Source organism: Salmo trutta, chromosome 8, assembly GCF_901001165.1.
Source record: "Salmo trutta chromosome 8, fSalTru1.1, whole genome shotgun sequence".
NCBI lineage: Eukaryota > Metazoa > Chordata > Actinopteri > Salmoniformes > Salmonidae > Salmo > Salmo trutta.
In genome coordinates, this window is record NC_042964.1 from 19049301 (window position 1) to 19069300 (window position 20000).

Sequence of the window (20000 nt, forward strand, 5' to 3'; positions counted from 1 at the left end):
CTGATAATGAGTCTGTTCTTTCTCTGACACGTTATCCTCCTTCATCATCCTTTCCCTGTCTCTCGCTCTCTCTCCCTATCTCTCACTCTCTCACCCCACCCCACCCTCTCTCTCTCTCTCTCTCTCATCCCACCCTGTCTCTCTTTCTCCATCTCTCTCTCTCTTCATCTCAGCAGAATTCCCCTGATTATCCTGATGGTGATGATGATAATGACAACAAGGAAAATGTGCCACTGCACCCTCATTTAGAAGACAGGAAAAGCATGATGGATGTGATGTCTCCTTTTCCTTTCATTTTTCTGTTGGCTTCTCCCTTTTCGCTCTCTCTGACGTCTCTTTTTTGATCACTCCTTCCCCTCCCACCTCCCACCTTACCTCTCTTCTCTCCTCATTTTTCTTTTCAATTATCACTCTTCTTCTGCTCTGAGTTCTGCCTCCATCTTATCTGTTCTCACTTTCTCCCTCTTTCTCCCTCCTTCTCCCTCTTTCTCCTCTTCGAACCCACTCTCCTCTGACACGTGTCCTCCTTCACTCCTTTCTCTCACTCTCTCATCTCTGTTGCATCCTCCCTCTCTCCCCCTGCTCTCTCCATCTGCTTCCTCTATCCTCTCCCCTGCTCTCTCATCCTCTTCCTCTAGCCTCTACCCTGCTCTCTCCATCTCCTTCCTCTATCCTCTACCCTGCTCTCTCCATCTCCTTCCTCTATCCTCTCCCCTGCTCTCTCCATCTCCTTCCTCTATCCTCTACCCTGCTCTCTCCATCTCCTTCCTCTATCCTCTCCCCTGCTCTCTCCATCTCCTTCCTCTATCCTCTCCCCTGCTCTCTCCATCTCCTTCGTCTATCCTCTCCCTGCTCTCTCCATCCTCTTCCTCCCTGTCTTCCCCGCTCTCTCCATCCTCTTCCTCCCTGTCTTCCCCGCTCTCTCCATCCTCTTTCCCCTGCTCTCTCCATCCTCTTCCTCTATCCTCACCCCTGCCTCTCTTATCAATTTTCACACTTTTTCTCTCTCTCAACTCTGTCACGTGTACGTTTACTCCTCTTTCACTTCTTTCTGGGTTTCTTTCTTTCCTCACTCCCTCTCCTCTTTCTCTCCCCCTCTCCAGGAGTCTCAGATCAAGCGCATCTACGTCACTATGATCACTCGGAAGCTCTTGTGCTCTCCCTTCCTCTCCTCCTGCCCCTCTCTCCTCTTTCATCCCTCCCTCCCTCACCTCCCCTCTCCTCTCTCTCTCTCCAGGAGTCTCAGATCAAGCGTATCTATGGTACTATGATCAACCAGAAGCTGCAGGAGTTTGAGGAGGAGGTGAAGCCTATAGGTCCTGTCCTGACCCAGGCCACCTTGGAGCTCTACTACGCTACCGTCGCCCGCTTCCTGCCCACGCCCGCCAAGATACACTACCTCTTCAACCTCAGAGACATCTCCAGGGTAGGGGCTACACACACGCCATGACATACACACAGACATACATACACACACACACACACACACACATGCGCGCAAGTCATACTGTATGTGTCGACTCTCACTCAATCTTTCTTAATCCTGGTGTTCAGTGTCTGGGGTTTAGGTATAGATTAACAGTGGACATGTGTTTCTGTGCGTCAATAAGCTCTCGTCTCCTCCTTCTCTAGGTGTTTCAGGGGTTACTGCGAGCTCACAGAGACTTCCACGACACCAAGCAGAGCATCACCAGACTCTGGATACACGAGTGCTTCAGGTATACTGCTCTCTATCCCTCGTTATAAACTGGCTGGTTCCAGCCCTGAATGCTGATTGGCTGACAGCCGTGGTATACCACGGGAATGACAAAACATTTCTTTTTACTGCTCTAATTACATTAGTAACCAGTTTATAATAGCAATAAGGCACCTCGGAGGTTTGTGGTACATGGCCAAATATACCACAGCTAAGGGCTGTATCCAGGCACTCCGCGTTGCGTCGTGCTTAAGAACATCCCTTAGCCGCGGTATATTGGCCGTATACCACACCCCCTCGGGCCAGCTTAAATATATTATACTAAGACATAGGATAAGAGAAACATTCATTGTTCCCAAGGAGACAATAGTCTCTACCACTACAGTATATACTGTGTACATTCTGTCTGCATGGGTGACATGCAGCACTGATGGGACAGTGTCCCTGACTCCTCTGGTCTCATCTCTCCCCATCCCCAGGGTGTTCTCAGACCGTCTGGTGGACCAGAGTGACACAGAGGCCTTCGTAGGGCTGCTGGCTGAGAAACTAGGCTCTCTGTTTGAACTCACCTACCACAGCATCTGCCCCAACAAACAACCACCCATATTCGGTACTAACAAACGCTCACTCGCGGTATCTCACACACACACACACACACACACACAGACACACAGACACACACACACACACACACACACACACACACACACGGGACTGGGAGGATGGGATGGATCGTTCTTTAACTAGTCTGACTGATGAATGGATGTGTGTGTACATTGACAAGCGGACTGAATGAAGGATCGATTTAGGTATAGATTGATGAGTGGTTTGTAATTAGTAGACCGGTTGGTTGGTTGATTGATTACAACAGCTCTGTCTCCCGAGAGTTCTTTACAGACGTCTTGTATGTCAATATAACTATGTGTTTGCGTGCGTGTCTCTCTCTCTCTCTCTCTCTCTCTCTCTCTCTCTCTCTCTCTCTCTCTCTCTCTCTCTCTCTCTCTCTCTCTCTCTCAGGGGACTTCCTGAAGGAGCCTCGTGTGTATGAGGATCTAGTGGACTTCAAGACGTTGAAGGGTTTCATGGAGTCTCAGCTGGAGGACTACAACCTGACCCCTGGAGTGGTACCCATGTCCCTGGTGCTGTTCAGAGACGCCATAGAACACAGTGAGTGGTAGGACTGATCGATCGTCTATGATTATAATGATAGTCAGTATAGTACATATGAATACTGCATTTCACACTAAAACTTCAAATATCACAGCCGTACAAAATACAGTCAGTACATCCCGTTAGCACACATCCCTGGGGTTTGGTCTTACCTTTTCATTACTTTGGCTCTTACTTTCCATCAAGAAAATATCTTCATTTTCATATTTGCATCCTGCAACACAAACTCAAAAAAGTTCTGGGACACTGTAAAGTCCTTGGAGAATAAGACCACCTCCTCCCAGCTGCCCACTGCACTGAGGATAGGAAACTCTGTCACCACTGATAAATCCACTATAATTGAGAATTTCAATAAGCATTTTTCTACGGCTGGCCATGCTTTCCACCTGGCTACCCCTACCCCGGTCAACAGCACCGCACCCCCCACAGCAACTCGCCCAAGCCTTCCCCATTTCTCCTTCTCCCAAATCCAGTCAGCTGATGTTCTGAAAGAGCTGCAAAATCTGGACCCCTACAAATCAGCCGGGCTAGACAATCTGGACCCTTTCTTTCTAAAATCATCTGCCGAAATTGTTGCAACCCCTATTACTAGCTTGTTCAACCTCTCTTTCGTGTCGTCTGAGATTCCCAAAGATTGGAAAGCAGCTGCGGTCATCCCCCTCTTCAAAGGGGGGGACACTCTTGACCCAAATTGCTACAGACCTATATCTATCCTACCCTGCCTCTCTAAAGTCTTCGAAAGCCAAGTCAACAAACAGATTACCGACCATTTTGAATCCCATCGCACCTTCTCCGCTATGCAATCTGATTTCAGAGCTGGTCATGGGTGCACCTCAGCCAGGCTCAAGGTCCTAAACGACATCGATAAGAAACAATACTGTGCAGCCGTATTCATTGACCTGGCCAAGGCTTTCGACTCTGTCAATCACCACATCCTCATCGGCAGACTCAACAGCCTTGGTTTCTCAAATGATTGCCTCGCCTGGTTCACCAACTACTTCTCTGATAGAGTTCAGTGTGTCAAATCGGAGGGCCTGTTGTCCGGGCCTCTGGCAGTTTCTATGGGGGTGCCACAGGGTTCAATTCTTGGGCCGACTCTTTTCTCTGTATACATCAATGATGTCGCTCTTGCTGCTGGTGAGTCTCTGATCCACCTCTACGCAGACGACACCATTCTGTATACTTCTGGCCCTTCTTTGGACACTGTGTTAACTATCCTCCAGACGAGCTTCAATGCCATACAACTCTCCTTCCGTGGCCTCCAACTGCTCTTAAATACAAGTAAAACTAAATGCATGCTCTTCAACCGATCGCTGCATGCACCTGCCCGCCTGTCCAGCATCACTACTCTGGACGGTTCTGACTTAGAATATGTGGACAACTACAAATACCTAGGTGTCTGGTTAGACTGTAAATTCTCCTTCCAGACTCACATCCATCATCTCCAATCCAAAGTTAAATCTAGAATCAGCATCCTATTTCGCAACAAAGCATCTTTCACTCATGCTGCCAAACATACCCTCGAAAAACTGACCATCCTACCGATCCTCGACTTCGGCGATGTCATTTACAAAATAGCCTCCAACACCCTACTCAACAAATTGGATGCAGTCTATCACAGTGCCATCCGTTTTGTCACCATGTACATAGCCCATCTATAATTTAGCCCAAACAACTACCTCTTCCCCTACTGTATTTATTTATTTTGCTCCTTTGCACCCCATTATTTCTATTTCTACTTTGCAGTTTCTTCCACTGCAAATCTACCATTCCAGTGTTTTACTTGCTATATTGTATTTACTTTGCCACCATGGCCTTTTTTGCCTTTTACCTCCCTTATCTCACCTCATTTGCTCACTTTGTATATAGACTTATTTTTCTACTATATTATTGACTGTATGTTTGTTTTACTCCATGTGTAACACTGTGTTGTTGTATGTGTCAAACTGCTTTGCTTTATCTTGGCCAGGTCGCAATTGTAAATGAGAACTTGTTCTCAACTTGCCTACCTGGTTAAATAAAGGTGAAATAAATAAATAAATAAAAATATTTTACCAATGAGTCAGGTTAGGAATGGGTGTTTTTGTCTAGCTTTGCTGAGCATACAAACAATATGTGTGTGTGTGTGTGTGTGTGTGTGTGTGTGTGTGTGTGTGTGTGTGTGTTCCCTCAGTAACCCGTGTGGTGCGTGTGATCAGCCAGCCCAGAGGGAACATGCTGCTGGTGGGCATTGGGGGCTCAGGCAGACAGAGCCTTTCCAAGATGGCCGCCTCCATCTGTGAGTACCTGGTCTTCCAGGTGGAAGTCACCAAGCAGTACCGCAAGCAGGAGTTCAGAGAGGGTAAGAGACCATTATCTATTACCTACTACCAGCACATGGGTTGAAGTACTTTTTGAATACTTCATCTGTGCTTGATTGAGCTTGCCTAGCACAATGGAACCAATGAGGGGGAGACTTTCTAGTCAACTGCACTACAGAGGTATGAGACATTATACACTGCTCAAAAAAATAAAGGGAACACTTAAATAACACAATGTAACTCCAAGTCAATCACACTTCTGTGAAATCAAACTGTCCACTTAGGAAGCAACACTGATTAACAATACATTTCACATGCTGTTGTGCAAATGGAATAGACAACAGGTGGAAATTATAGGCAATTAGCAAGACACCCCCAATAAAGGAGTGGTTCTGCAGGTGGGGACCACAGACCACTTCTCAGTTCCTATGCTTCCTGGCTGATGTTTTGGTCACTTTTGAATGCTGGCGGTGCTTTCACTCTAGTGGTAGCATGAGACGGAGTCTACACCCCACACAAGTGGCTCAGGTAGTGCAGCTCATCCAGGATGGCACATCAATGCGAGCTGTGGCAAGAAGGTTTGCTGTGTCTGTCAGCGTAGTGTCCAGAGCATGGAGGCGCTACCAGGAGACAGGCCAGTACATCAGGAGACGTGTAGGAGGGCAACAACCCAGCAGCAGGACCGCTACCTCCGCCTTTGTGCAAGGAGAAGCACTGCCAGAGCCCTGCAAATGACCTACAGCAGGCCACAAATGTGCATGTGTCTGCTCAAACGGTCAAAAACAGACTCCATGAGGGTGGTATGAGGGCCCGACGTCCACAGGTGGGGGTTGTGCTTACAGCCCAACACCGTGCAGGACGTTTGGCATTTGCCAGAGAACACCAAGATTTGCAAATTCGCCACTGGCGCCCTGTGCTCTTCACAGATGAAAGCAGGTTCACACTGAGCACGTGACAGACGTGACAGAGTCTGGAGATGCCGTGGAGAACGTTCTACTGCCTGCAACATCCTCCAGCATGACCGGTTTGGCGGTGGGTCAGTCATGGTGTGGGGTGGCATTTCTTTGGGGGGCCGCACAGCCCTCCATGTGCTCGCCAGAGGTAGCCTGACTGCCATTAGGTACCGAGATGAGATCCTCAGACCCCTTGTGAGACCATTTGCTGGTGCGGTTGGCCCTGGGTTCCTCCTAATGCAAGACAATGCTAGACCTCATGTGGCTGGAGTGTGTCAGCAGTTCCTGCAAGAGGAAGGCATTGATGCTATGGACTGGCCCACCCGTTCCCCAGACCTGAATCCAATTGAGCACATCTGGGACATCATGTCTCACTCCATCCACCAACGCCACGTTGCACCACAGACTGTCCAGGAGTTGGCGGATGCTTTAGTCCAGGTCTGGGAGGAGATCCCTCAGGAGACCATCCGCCACCTCATCAGGAGCATGCCCAGGCGTTGTAGGGAGGTCATACAGGCACGTGGAGGCCACACACACTACTGAGCCTCATTTTGACATGTTTTAAGGACATTACATCAAAGTTGGATCACCCTGTAGTGTGGTTTTCCACTTTAATTTTGAGTATGACTCCAAATCCAGACCTCCATGGGTTGATAAATTGGATTTCCATTGATTATTTTTGTGTGATTTTGTTGTCAGCACATTCAACTATGTAAAGTAAAAAGTATTTAATAAGATTATTTCTTTAATTCAGATCTAGGATGTGTTGTTTAAGTGTTCCCTTTATTTTTTTGAGCAGTATATATTTGGACCTGTTTGTTCTGCAAGAGAAATTTGTCAAATTTGGTTGATCTGCCAACAGCAAGGCATTTGTTTAGAACAGGGGTCTTCAACCTTTTCTTGTCCAGGGACCCCCTCCCAGGAAAACCGGCAACCCTGGGACCCCCATCATATGTTAGCCCCCCCCAAATAAATTAATGTCTTGTCTTATCATCAGGTGAATGATAATGGAAAGGATATCAAATCAACATTTTAAAATTAATAGAAGTTATTTATTCTGTTGTTGCTAGCAACATTCTTATTATTTCATTTTTTTCGCGGACCCCCTGCAGTACATCTGCGGACCCCCTGTTGAATACCTCTGGTTTAGAACATAATTGCACTGAATTACAGCACGCTGCTCAGGGCTGCTCGCTCCCTGAGCGTTTAATATGAATTGAGTCAGACTGATAGCCTTACGTTCTGCTCTAGTTGAACAAAACACTTTATTTAGATGGCATTTTCCTCAGTTTGTTTGTTGTTAGTTTATATTTTAGTTGCTTTTCAACTGGTGCAGTTATTTTGATTGTTCAGGAATGTCCTACTTTGTTGAGTCAGATTCTAGGCCTACAACCTTAACCAAAATACTTTTGTCGTAATCACAACCCGGCAACACACACACACACACACACATCCTTGAGTCTTCTCCTCCCATGCATGTCTCCTCCCAGACATAAAGAAGTTGTATCGTCTGACGGGTGTGGACAACAAGCCCACAGTGTTCCTGTTCAACGACACCCAGATAGTAGACCAGTCTTTCCTCGAGGACATCAACAACATCCTCAGCTCTGGAGAGGTGCCCAACCTCTACAAACAGGACGAGTTTGAAGAGGTACGATTACTGAACAGGGTTTAATACAATGCAACGTTTGCATCTGTTATTTTCAAAGAGGGACTTTACACAGGTGCTAGTGCACTGAGTGTACAAAACATTAAGAACACCTTCGTAATATTGAGTTGCTGCAACACCCCCCCCCCCCCCCCACCTCCCACTTTTGCCCTCAGAACAGCCTCAGTTTGTTGGGGCATGGACTCTACAAGGTGTCGAAAGCGTTCCACAGAGATGTTGGCCCATGTTGACTCCGATGCTTCCCACACTTGTCAAGTTGGCTGAATGTCCTTTGGGTGGTGGGCCATTCTTGATACACGTGGGAAACTGTTCAGCGGGAAAAACCCAGTAGCGTTGCAGTTCTTGACACTGAAACACACTGTTGTACACGGCGATCCAGAGCATCCCAAACATGCTCAATGGGTGACATGTCTGGTGAGTATGCAGGCCATGGAAGAACTAGGACATTTTCAGCTTCCAGGAATTGTGTACAGATCCTTGCGACATGGGGCCGTGCATTATCATGCTGAAACATGAGGTGATGGCGGCAGATGAACGACATGACAATGGGCCTCAGGATCTCGTCACAGTATCTCTGTGCATTCAAATTCCTCGTCGATAAAATGCAATTGTATTCATTGTCCGTAGCTTATGCCTCCCCATACCATAACCCCACCGCCACCATGGGGCAAACTGCTCAACCGCACAACACCATACACGCTGTCTGCCATCTGCCCTGTACAGTTGAAACCAGGATTCATCTGTGAAGAGCACACTTCTCCAGCATGCCAGTTGCCATCGAAGGTGAGCATTTGGCCGCTGAAGTCGGACTGTAGTCAGGTGAAGACCCTGGTGAGGACGACAAGCACGCAGATGAGCTTCACTGAGACAGTTTCTGACAGTTGGTGCAGAAATACTTTGGTTATGCAAACCCACAGTTTCATCAGCTGTCCGGGTGGCTGGTCTCAGACGATCCCGCAGGTAAAGAAGCTGATGTGGAGGTCCTGGGCTGGCGTGGTTGCAAAGTGGTCTACAGTTGTGAGGCCGGTTGGACGTACTGCCAAATTCTCTAAAACGATGTTGGAGGGGGCTTATGGTAGAGAAAGTAACATTCAATTCTCTGGCAAAAGCTATGGTGGACATTCCTGCAGTAGGCATGCCAGTTGCACGCTCCCTAAAAACTTGGGACATCTGTGGCATTGTGTTGTGTGACAAAACTGCACATTTTAGAGTGGCCTTTTATTGTCCCCAGCACAAGGTGCACCTGTGTAATTATCATGCTGTTTAATCAGCTTCTTGATATGCCACACCTGTCAGGTGAATGGATTATCTTGACAAACCAGAAATGCTCCCTAACAGGGATGTAAACCAATTTGTGCACAAAATTTCAGAGAAAAAAGCTTTTTGTGAGAATGGAAAATGTCTGGGATCTTTTATTTCAGCTCATGAAACATGGGACCAACACTTTACATGTTGCATTTATATTTTTGTTCAGTGTATATAATATATACTGTATGAATGAATGAAGGATTTTTTTGTTGTTGTGTCAAATTGCCATTTGGCAACCCATCCCTTATGGGATTAATTGACACATAAACAAACATTACAATAATTTACTGTGGTAATTCAGTGTTAATTCTTCTTCCGGGGTTCGCTGCAGTGCGCATCGCATAAAGAGAGAAAAAATGGAAGATAAAAATCAATACATTATAGTAAATAAGGTTATCCAAACAATAATTACATCCCTAGAGCAGTACAAATATATACATACATATATATACACTGCATATACACACATACAAACATACATACATAATATAAGAATTTGTTCTTAACTGACTTGCCTAGTTAAATAAAGGTTAAATAAAAAATAAAATCAAAATAACTTACAGATAAATACAGAAAAATGAAACAGAAGGCATTTGAACCCAGTCTGGCACAAAGAGAAGACTCATGTGAGAGACAAGCCTATACACAATCTATATACACACGTGCCATTTACCACTTACTAGCTAAATATTTGTATAATTTAATTATAGGTAGCCCTTTTTTTTTTTATTCCAGGCTTTATCTAAATATTCCACAAACGGAAATACACAATGGACAAAATACCACTTCAGTTTCTCCTCATCGCTCAGCCACATACTACCAGGGTATATCTGGTGTGCTTTCTGGAATAAGAGCAAGCATATATCGTGGTAGAAAGGGCAATAGAAGATAAAATTAATTTCATTCTGTATTTCTTCGAGGTCGCAATAGTTACATAGTGTTTCCTCTTCCATTTCACCACGATACCGACGGTATATTATCTCTCTATATAAGTACATCTCTTATAGAAAAATCACCACAAAGAAATATAGATAAAAGTGTAGTAGGGCTATCCAGCATGTGTGTGGTAGGCTAGTTTGTGTTTTCTGTGTTTGTTCTCATGTTGTTTTGTCTCGTTGTGTATTAACCTTTGACCCTGACCTCCTCGTCCAGGTGTCCAGTGCTCTGTCGGACTGGGCCAGGAAAGACAACATCATTGAGACTCCAGACTCCATGTTCAACTACCTGATAGAGAGAGTGAGGAACAACCTGCACATCGTGCTCTGCATGAGCCCTGTGGGAGACCCTTTCAGGTAAGCCTGCACTCAGAACAGTTTTTGAAGTTAAAGAATGTACAGTGCCTGCTATATCTCGCCAAGCAAAGCGATTAGTAATGTACAAAGCGCTGAACACATTCAACAATAGGGGTTTGAGACAGAGATGAAAGCTTTTCCTGCGGCATCATCTGTGCTAATGGGCGACTAGTAGAGGTATCTTCCAAAGCATTGCCACTGTTCTCTCATTATCTGTTTCCTTCTCATGCTCTCTCTGTCTGAGTGTGTAAACCCCACACTCCAGCACAGCTAATTCTCAGTATTAGAACATAGACAGCCAAACATGAACACTTGTCAACTAGTTAATAGCTAATGTGCGTCCCGCCATCCCTTGTCTTGCAAATTAGGAATTGTGTTTAGGATGACACAGCGTTTTAGACCTGAGGCTTGCTGTGATTAGAAATGACAGGATGGATAGCAGACATGACGGCTGGGTCACTCACACACACACACACACACCAGTCTGTCTCTCTCTCATTAGCGAGACAGGGCAGTGTTCACACATAATACCACTAATTGGGCTGGCAGGGCCCATTACCCAGAGCTAATCACCATGCTTTGGCTGTTGGCTCCAGGGCTGCCCTCCATTCCGCCATACCTCCATCCCTCCGTTCCTCCATTCCTCCACCTCTGACCAGTATTCGTGGCTGGGAGTGAGAGAGGATCTTACCAGGTCAACACAGTCACACTGGCTGTGTGATGGCATGACAGCAATTAGCCAGCAAAACCTAGTGGCTCAGTCAATGGAGGTTGTGTCTTGGCAGCTGTTAAGTTGAGTGGATTTAAGTTGCGTTTCTCGAAGAGCTCAAAGTGATTTTCATCATTCACGACATTCTCCTCCACACCGGTGTTTAGCACCCACCAGCGCACACCCATTTAGACACAACTAGACTCAGAGCACACCCCACAACAGATTGAAACGTTTATTGAAATCAATGGAATCTTTGGATCTGATTAACTTGTGTGTGTTCTTCAAGGAACTATATCCGTCAGTACCCAGCCCTGGTGAACTGTGCCACCATCGACTGGTTCTCAGAGTGGCCCAGAGATGCCCTGTTGGAGGTGGCTGAGAGATACCTGGACGGACTGGCCCTGGGCACCGTGGAGGGGGTGAGACACACATGCATATGCACGCACGCACACACATGCAGGCACGCACGCAAACACACACACACACACAGATAACACACATACACTTCTATCTAACTGAACTTGGTTAGAAGGGTAGCCTGCTGTGTGATGGAGTGATTCACCCTCTCATCCTTCCTGTGTACCTACTAGCCAGTCTTTTAAAAGGCATTTATGAAGAGCAGCTGGGTAGTGAAAACCTCAGGGTTAAAGTTTGTTTTATTACAGTCTCATCTACTATGCTGTACCCACCACGTACACGTCACCTTCGACCTTCACACTCCTACACAACACTGCTTTGCTCTGTTCTCTGTTTCCACAATGGTATATAATGTTGTAGGAATGTCGTAGGAATGTTTACGGCCAGAAGTATTTTCCTGGCCACATGACCCGATCAGGAGAAACTCTTGGCTCTTGTAATGTTGTATAATATTCAATTGTGTTATATTCTCTTGTAATCAAGTTTTAATAACGTTGTAATGGCATGTTGGGGATTTATTGTAGATCTAGACAAAGGTGTCCAGTATTTTTGTGACCATGCACCAGTCTGTGGCCCAGTAATGTTGTATAACGTTGTAGTAATGTTGTAACAACGTTATATCTTTGGGTGGATGTGTTCCTGTAGACCCAGAACAAAGTGTCCAGTATCTTTGTGACCATGCACCAGTCTGTGGCCCAGTAATGTTGTATAACGTTGTAGTAATGTTGTAACAACGTTATATCTTTGGGTGGATGTGTTCCTGTAGATCCAGACCAAAGTGGCCAGTATCTTTGTGACCATGCACCAGTCTGTGGCCCAGTTCTCCCAGAGGATGAAGCTGGAGCTGAAGAGACACAACTACGTCACTCCTACCAACTACCTGGAGCTGGTGTCTGGATACAAAAAGTAACTAACTACCATCCCCATTGCCAGCTCAAAGTGTTCTTAGACTTCTCTCAATCTGTCAGTCATCTCCCTGTCTACCAGGTCTGCTGTCTCCCACTCTTTGATGCAGTATATCTTTCACATTGTGTCTCTCTGTCTTTCTGTATTTATCGGCCTGTCTTTCTGTATCTGTCTGTCTCTCTGTGTCAGTCTTTCTTTCTTTCTGTCTCTTTATCAAATCAAATTGTATTTGTCACATGCGCCGAATACAACAGGTATTACACCTTACAGTGAAATGCTTACTTACAAGCCCTTAACCAACAATGCAATTTTAAGAAAAATACCTAAAAAAAAGTATGAGATAAGAATAACAAATATTTAAAGAGCAGCAGTAAAATAACAATAGCGGGGCTATATACAGGGGGTACCGGTACAGAGTCAATGTGGAGGCTATATACAGTGGGTACCGGTACAGAGTCAATGTGGAGGCTATATACCGGGGGTACCGGTACAGAGTCAATGTGCGGGGGCACCGGTGTCGAGGTAATTGAGGTAATATGTATTAAAGTGACTATGCATAGATAATAACGGAGAATAGCAGCAGCGTAGAATTGGGGGGGGGGCAATGCAAATAGTCTGGTTAGCCATTTGATTAGATGTTCAAGATTTTTATGGCTTGGGGGTAGAAGCTGTTAAGAAGCCTCTTGGACCTGGACTTGGCGCTCTGGTACCGCTCGGTGTCCTGTAGCAGAGAGAAGATTCTATGACTAGAGTGGCTGGTGTCTTTCACAATTTTTAGGGCCTTCCTCTGACACCACCTGGTATAGACATCCTGGATAGCAGGAAGCTTGGCCCCAGTGATGTACTGGGCCGTATGCACTACCCTCTGTAGTGCCTTGCAGTCGGAGGCCGATCAGTTGCCATACCAGGCAGTGATGCAACATGTCAGGATGCTCTCGATGGTGCAGCTGTAAAACCTTTTGAGGATCTGAGGACCCATGCCAAATCTTTTCAGTCTCCTGAGGGGGAATAGGTTTTGTCGTGCCCTCTTCACGACTGTCTTGGTGTGTTTGGACCATGAAGCTCTCAACCTGCTCCACTACAGCCCCGTCGATGAGAATGGGGGCATGCTCGGTCCCCCTTTTCCTGTAGTCCACAATCAATGTTGAAGGAGAGGTTGTTGTCCTTGCACCACACGGTCAGGCCTCTGACCTCCTCTCTATAGGCTGTCTCATTGTTGTCGGTGATCAGGCCTACCACTGTTGTGTCATCGGCAAACTTAATGATGTTGTTGGAGTCGTGGGTGGCCGTGCAGTCATGAGTGAACAGGGAGTACAGGAGGGGACTGAGCACGCACCCCTCAGGGGCCCCCGTGTTGAGGATCAGCGTGGCGGATGTGTTGTTACCTACCCTTACCACCTGGGGGCAGCCCGTCAGGAAGTCCAGGATCCAGTTGCAGATGGAGGTGTTTAGCCCCAGGGTCCTTAGTTTAGTGATGAGCTTTGAGGGCACTATGGTGTTGAACGCTGAGCTGTAGTCAATGAATAGCATTCCCACATAGGTGTTCCTTTTGTCCAGGTGGGAAAGGACAGTGTGGAGTGCAATAGAGATTGCATCATCTGTGGATCTGTAGGGGCGGTATGCAAATTGGAGTGGGTGTAGGGTTTCTGGGATAATGGTGTTGATGTGAGCCATGACCAGCCTTTCAAAGCGTTTCATGGCTACAGACGTGAGTGCTACGGGGCGGTAGTCATTTAGGCAGGTTACTTTAGTGTTCTTGGGCACAGGGACTGTGGTTGTCTGCTTGAAACATGTTGGTATTACGGACTCAAAAAGAGAGAGGTTAAAAATGTCAGTGAAGACACTTGCCAGTTGGCCAGTTGGTCATGCTCGGAGTACACGTCCTGGTTATCTGTCTGGCCCTGTGGCCTTGTGAATGTTGACCTGTTTAAAGGTCTTACTCACATCGGCTGCGGAGAGTGTGATCACACAGTCGTCCGGAACAGCTGAGGCTCTCATGCATTTTTTCAGTGTTACTTGCCTCGAGCGAGCATAGAAGTTATTTAGCTCGTCTGGTAGGCTCGTGTCACTGGGCAGCTCTCGGCTGTGCTTCCTTTGTAGTCTGTAATAGTTTGCAAGCCCTGCCACATCCGACGAGCGTCAGAGCCGGTGTAGTACGATTTATTTGTCTGCCTGTCTGTATCTGTCTGTCTGTCTCTGTATCTTACTGTCTGTCTGTCTCTGTATCTGTCTGCCTGCCTCTCTGTATCTGTCTGTCTGTCTGTTTTACTCTATCCAACTCCCTGACTCTGTATTCTTGTCTCACTCTCTCCCTTTCTTTATTTCTTTCTCTCACTTGATCTTTCTCTCACTTCTCTCATTCTAACTCTCCCTCTCCCTGTGTATCCCCAGGCTGCTGGCTGAGAAGCGCAGTGAGCTGGGGGAGCAGGTGTCCAAGCTGAGGAACGGCCTGTTTAAGATAGACGACACGCGCAGCAAGGTGGAGGCCATGTCTGTGGAGCTGGAAGAGGCCAAGAAGAAGGTGGCTGACTTCCAGAAGCAGTGTGAAGAGTACCTGGTCATCATCGTCCAGCAGAAGAGAGAGGCCGATGAACAGCAGAAGGTACATACAGTTGAAGTCAGAGGTTTACATACACTTCGGTTGGAGTCATTAAAACTTGTTTTTCAACCACCCCACAAATTTCTTCTTAACAAACTTTAGTTTTGGCAAGTCGGTTAGGACATCTACTTTGTGCATGACACAAGTCATTTTTCCAACAATTGTTTACAGACAGATTGTTTCACTTATAATTCACTGTATTACAATTCCAGTGGGTCAGAAGTTGACTGTGCCTTTAAACAGCTTGTAAAATTCCAGAAAATTATGCCATGGCTTTAGAAGCTTCTGATAGGCAAATTGACATCATTTGAGTCAATTAAAGGTGTACCTGTGGATGTATTTCAAGGCCTACCTTCAAAATCAGTACCTCTTTGCTTGACATCATGGGAAAATAAAAAAAGAAATCAGTCAAGACCTCAGAAAAAAAATTGTAAACCTCCACAAATCTGGTTCATCCTTGGGAGCAATTTCTAAACATCTGAAGGTACCACGTTCATCTGTACAAACAATAGTATGCAAGTATAAACACCATGGGACCATGCAGCCGTCATATCGCTCAGGAAGGAGACGCGTTCTGTCTCCTAGAGATGAATGTACTTTGGTGCGAAAAGTGCAAATCAATCCCAGAACAACAGCAAAGGACCTTGTGAAGATGCTGGAGGAAACAGGTACAAAAGTATCCATATCCACTGTAAAACGAGTCCTATAGCGTCATCACCTGAAAGGCCGCTCAGCAAGGAAGAAGCCACTGCTCCAAAACCGCCATAAAAAAGCCAGACTACATTTTGCAACTGCACATGGAGACAAAGATCGTACTTTTTGGAGAAATGTCCTTTGGTCTGATGAAACAAAAATATAACATTTTGGCCATAATGACCATCGTTATGTTTGGAGGAGAAAGGGGGAGGCTTGCAAGAACACCAACCCAACTGTCAAGCACGGGGGTGGCAGCTTCATGTTGTGGGGGTGCTTTGTTGCAGGAGGGACTGATGCACTTCACAAAATAGATGGCATCATGAGGATGGAAAGTTATGTGGATATATTAAAGCAACATCTCAAGACATCAGTCAGGAAGTTTAAGCTTGGTTGCAAATGGGTCTTCCAAATGGACAATGACCCCAAGCATACTTCCAAAGTTGTGGCAAAATGGCTTAAGGACAACAAAGTCAAGGTATTGGTGTGGCCATCACAAACTGAAAGAGCGTGTGCGAGTAAGGAGGCCTACAAACCTGACTCAGTTACACCAGCTCTGTCAGGAGGAATGGGCCAAAATTCACCCAACTTATTGTGGGAAGGTTGTGGAAGGCTACCTGAAATGTTTGACCCAAGTTAAACAATTTAAAGACAATGTTACCAAATACTAATTGAGTGTATGTAAACTTCTGACCCACTGGGCATGTGATGAAAGCTGAAATAAATCATTCTCTCTACTATTATTCAGACATTTCACATTCTTAAAATAAAGTGGTGATCTTAACTGACCAAGACCAAGACAGGGAATTTTTACTAGGATTAAATGTCAGGAATTGTGAATAACTGAGTTTAAATGTATTTGGCTAAGGTGTATGTAAACTTCCGACTTCAACTGTACATCTGGTGGTGTGTGTGTGTGTGTGTGTGTGTGTGTGTGTAGACTGTGAGTGCCCACAGTGAGAAGATCGGAGCAGAAGAGATCAAGTGTAGAGCCATGGCTGAGAACGCCCAGAGAGACCTGGATGAAGCCGTGCCTGCTCTGGAGGAGGCCATGAAGGTAAGCTGTTTGTATCTGTTTTTATGTGTGATACTGCCTCTGTGTATGGCTGGGTCTCAATAGCAGCAGGGGTCGCCTTAACGCAGAATTCTGCGTTTCTCATCCTTGAAAACGCGTAACAAATATCTTGCTGCGTTTTGTAAATGCAGATCTAATATGTTTTTTATTGTAATTTCTGCTTGGCATCAGACTAATTGTGTGCTTCTCGGTGTGGCCCATGCTAGATTAACTTCAAGTAAAACATTGAGCTGGCTGCTCACATTCTTTCTATGATGGTAATGCATAGTTTTTCTAAAAGGCCTCCCTTTTTCATTTTAAGCTCATTTACTTATGTGGCTGCTAGCCAAATAGCGTTGCACTTCTGTTGTCTTCTGATGTGTTGCGCTAATGTATTTTCTGGGAAGGAAAACTGTAGTTGCAGTCCCCTGATCACTCTATTGAAGCAAATCAAAGGCTTTTTGAAAATGCATTCACACGTATAAACCATATTTATTGTTTTTTGTTAACAGGACAATCAGCAGAGTTGGTACAGTAATATATATGGTCACCTTCTGTGATTGTGTTACCATATTTACTGACGATCTCCTACCTCCCACCCTCTCCTTTCCCTTCTCTCCTCTCCGCTCCCCTCCTCCTCTCTTCTCTTCTCCCCTCCACTCACCTTGTTTCCCCTCCTCTCCTCTCCTCCTCTCTTCTCTTCTCCCCTCATCTTGTTTCCCCTCCTCTCCTCTCCTCCTCTCTTCTCTTCTCCCCTCCACTCACCTTGTTTCCCCTCCTCTCCTCCTCCGTCTCCTCTCCTCCCCAGGCGTTGGAGTCCCTGAATAAGAAGGACATGACAGAGATCAAGTCATACGGCCGTCCCCCGACCCTGGTGGAGACCGTCATGCAGGCTGTCATGATCCTCAGAGGCAATGAGCCCACCTGGGCAGAGGCCAAGAGACAGCTGGGTGAGAGCTATCTACCGCTCCATCTCTTTTTCTATCTATCTCTTTTTATGTCTCCCTACCACCCCGATTCTACCTGGGCAGGGGCCAAGAGACAGCTGGGTGAGAGGGGGGGAGGGAAGGGGGGGAGATTTGGAGCAAAAATATAAGGAAAAGTACAGTAATGGAAAACTGTAATTTATACGTTCATTTTGGCTAGTATCAACAGTAAAATACTCTGAAACTTTAGTGCATTGTGGGAAAATGTTTAGGGCGGGGAAAGAATTGCTGTATTTCGAATGGTAATTGTAATTCCAGCCCCACAGAATACAGTACTGTACCGTATCTTTGGAGCACCAAAAAACGTTTGACCACTAGTGGATGCATCATTGTTGTTTCTGTCTCATGAACATATTTTGAGGCGTGTCTTGTAAGAGGCTATATCTGTACACTCGTGAGTGAGAATGCTGTACCAATTTTACTCCTCTGTGGTTCTAGTGCCCCATCTATTTAAAATCTATAGGGGATAGATTGGAGTGACAGCAAGTCTTAAACATAAAATGGTTGAGCATTTTGCCATGTCCTTTTGGTCTTTTTCTCCCGGTTTTCGCTGCCAGTTTGGAAGCCTTTGTTAAGGCCTCTATAAGTGCAAGTGGTATAGGCCTAAAACGCAAAATATTCATTAAAATGCTGTAATGTGTAAACACTACCAAGCAGCCAAACTGCTTGGACCAATCCCTTGTAATTACAGTAAAATACTGTATTTCATTCATCCATTTATTAATTACTTGATTCCTATTACGGTAGCACTATAACAGTATAATACAGTACATTTTATAGTACTGTACTGTGTGTCATTACACAGTACTTGCTTTAATACCGTATTTATATTACAGTGGGTGTACTGCAATATAAAAGACAGAATGTTACTTGCCACTGAGCTGTCTGTAAATTACTATCAAATTCACGGCAACCCCTTTACAGTGTATACCAGTGTTACTCAATCTGGGGACTCAAAGGGGTGTACATTTTAGTTTTTGCCTTAGCGCTACACACCTGATTCAAATGATCACCTCATCATCAGGCTTCGATGATTAGAATCATGTGTGTAGTGTGCAAAAATAAAAATGTGCAGGACCAGGATTGACCATCAGTGGTGTATACAGTAACTAGCTACAGTAGTGGGCACAAAGAGGAAGAGCTAGACCAAAACCTCCGACATACTATATTGTATTAAGAAACTTTTGAATCCTCGCATTGAAAATACAGAAAGGTGAGAGAGGGAGGGGGGAGACAGAGAGAGAAAAATATGTTTCCCATGCCAATAAAGCCCTTTGAATTGAATTGAGAGAGAGAGAGAGAGAGAGAGAGGTAAAGACAAGTTATTGACTGGTTGCCCTTGGTGTCTGGCATGCAGGCGAGGGCAACTTCATCAAGCAGCTGGTCCACTTTGACAAGGACAACATCTCAGACCGCGTACTGAAGAAGATCGGCCAGTACTGCACCCAGCCAGACTTTCATCCGGAGATCATAGGACGGGTCTCCCTGGCCGCCAAGTCTCTCTGTATGTGGGTCAGAGCCATGGAGGTAAGCAGTATACATACATATACACGCAGTGTCCAGTTTATTAGGTACACCCATCTAGTACCGGGTCGGACCCCTCTTTTCCTCCAGAACAGCCTGAATTCTCCGAGGAATGGAAACTTTGCTCATTTAGTATCAAAGGACCTAACATGTGCCAGGAAAACATTCCCCACATGGTTACACCACCGCCACCAGCCTGTACGGTTGACACCAGGCAGGATGGGGTCATTGACGCATGCTGCTTACGCCAAATCCTGACTCTGCTGTCAGCATGACGCAACAGGAACCAGGATTCGTCGGACCAGGCAATGTTTTTCCACTCCTCAATTGTCCAGTGTTTGTGATCGCGTGCCTACTGGAGCCACTTCTTCATGTTTTTAGCTGATAGGAGTGGAACCCGGTGTGGTCGTCTGCTGCAATAGTCCATCTGTGACAAGGATCAACGAGTTGTGCGTTCCGAGATGCCGTTCTGCACACCACTGTTGTACTGTGCCGTTATTTGTCTGTTTGTGGCCCGCCTGTTAGTTTGCATGACTCATTCTCCTTCGACCTCTCATCTACGAGCTGTTTTTCGCCCACAGGACTGACGCTGACTGGATGTTTTTTTGTTTGTCACACCATTCTTGGTAAACCCTAGACACTGTCACACCCTAGACACTGTGTGAAAAGCCCAGGAGGCTGGCGTGCCTGGCACCGACGGTCATACCACGCTAAAAGTCGC

General features: G+C 45.9%; 1 protein-coding gene across 1 annotated transcript in view; it reads left to right on the forward strand.

Annotated features, from left to right (window-relative positions):
- The window catches only part of dnah2 (dynein, axonemal, heavy chain 2), a gene marked incomplete in the record, with an annotated part of 180590 nt that overhangs the window by 121221 nt on the left and 39369 nt on the right, over positions 1–20000 (forward strand). The window contains 13 exon segments of the mRNA XM_029760275.1: positions 1238–1426; positions 1633–1718; positions 2176–2306; positions 2714–2863; positions 5040–5207; positions 7610–7770; positions 10249–10388; positions 11387–11519; positions 12284–12423; positions 14815–15025; positions 16656–16772; positions 17578–17719; positions 19113–19282. Of these exon segments, the coding sequence (XP_029616135.1) occupies positions 1238–1426; positions 1633–1718; positions 2176–2306; positions 2714–2863; positions 5040–5207; positions 7610–7770; positions 10249–10388; positions 11387–11519; positions 12284–12423; positions 14815–15025; positions 16656–16772; positions 17578–17719; positions 19113–19282 (1938 nt within the window).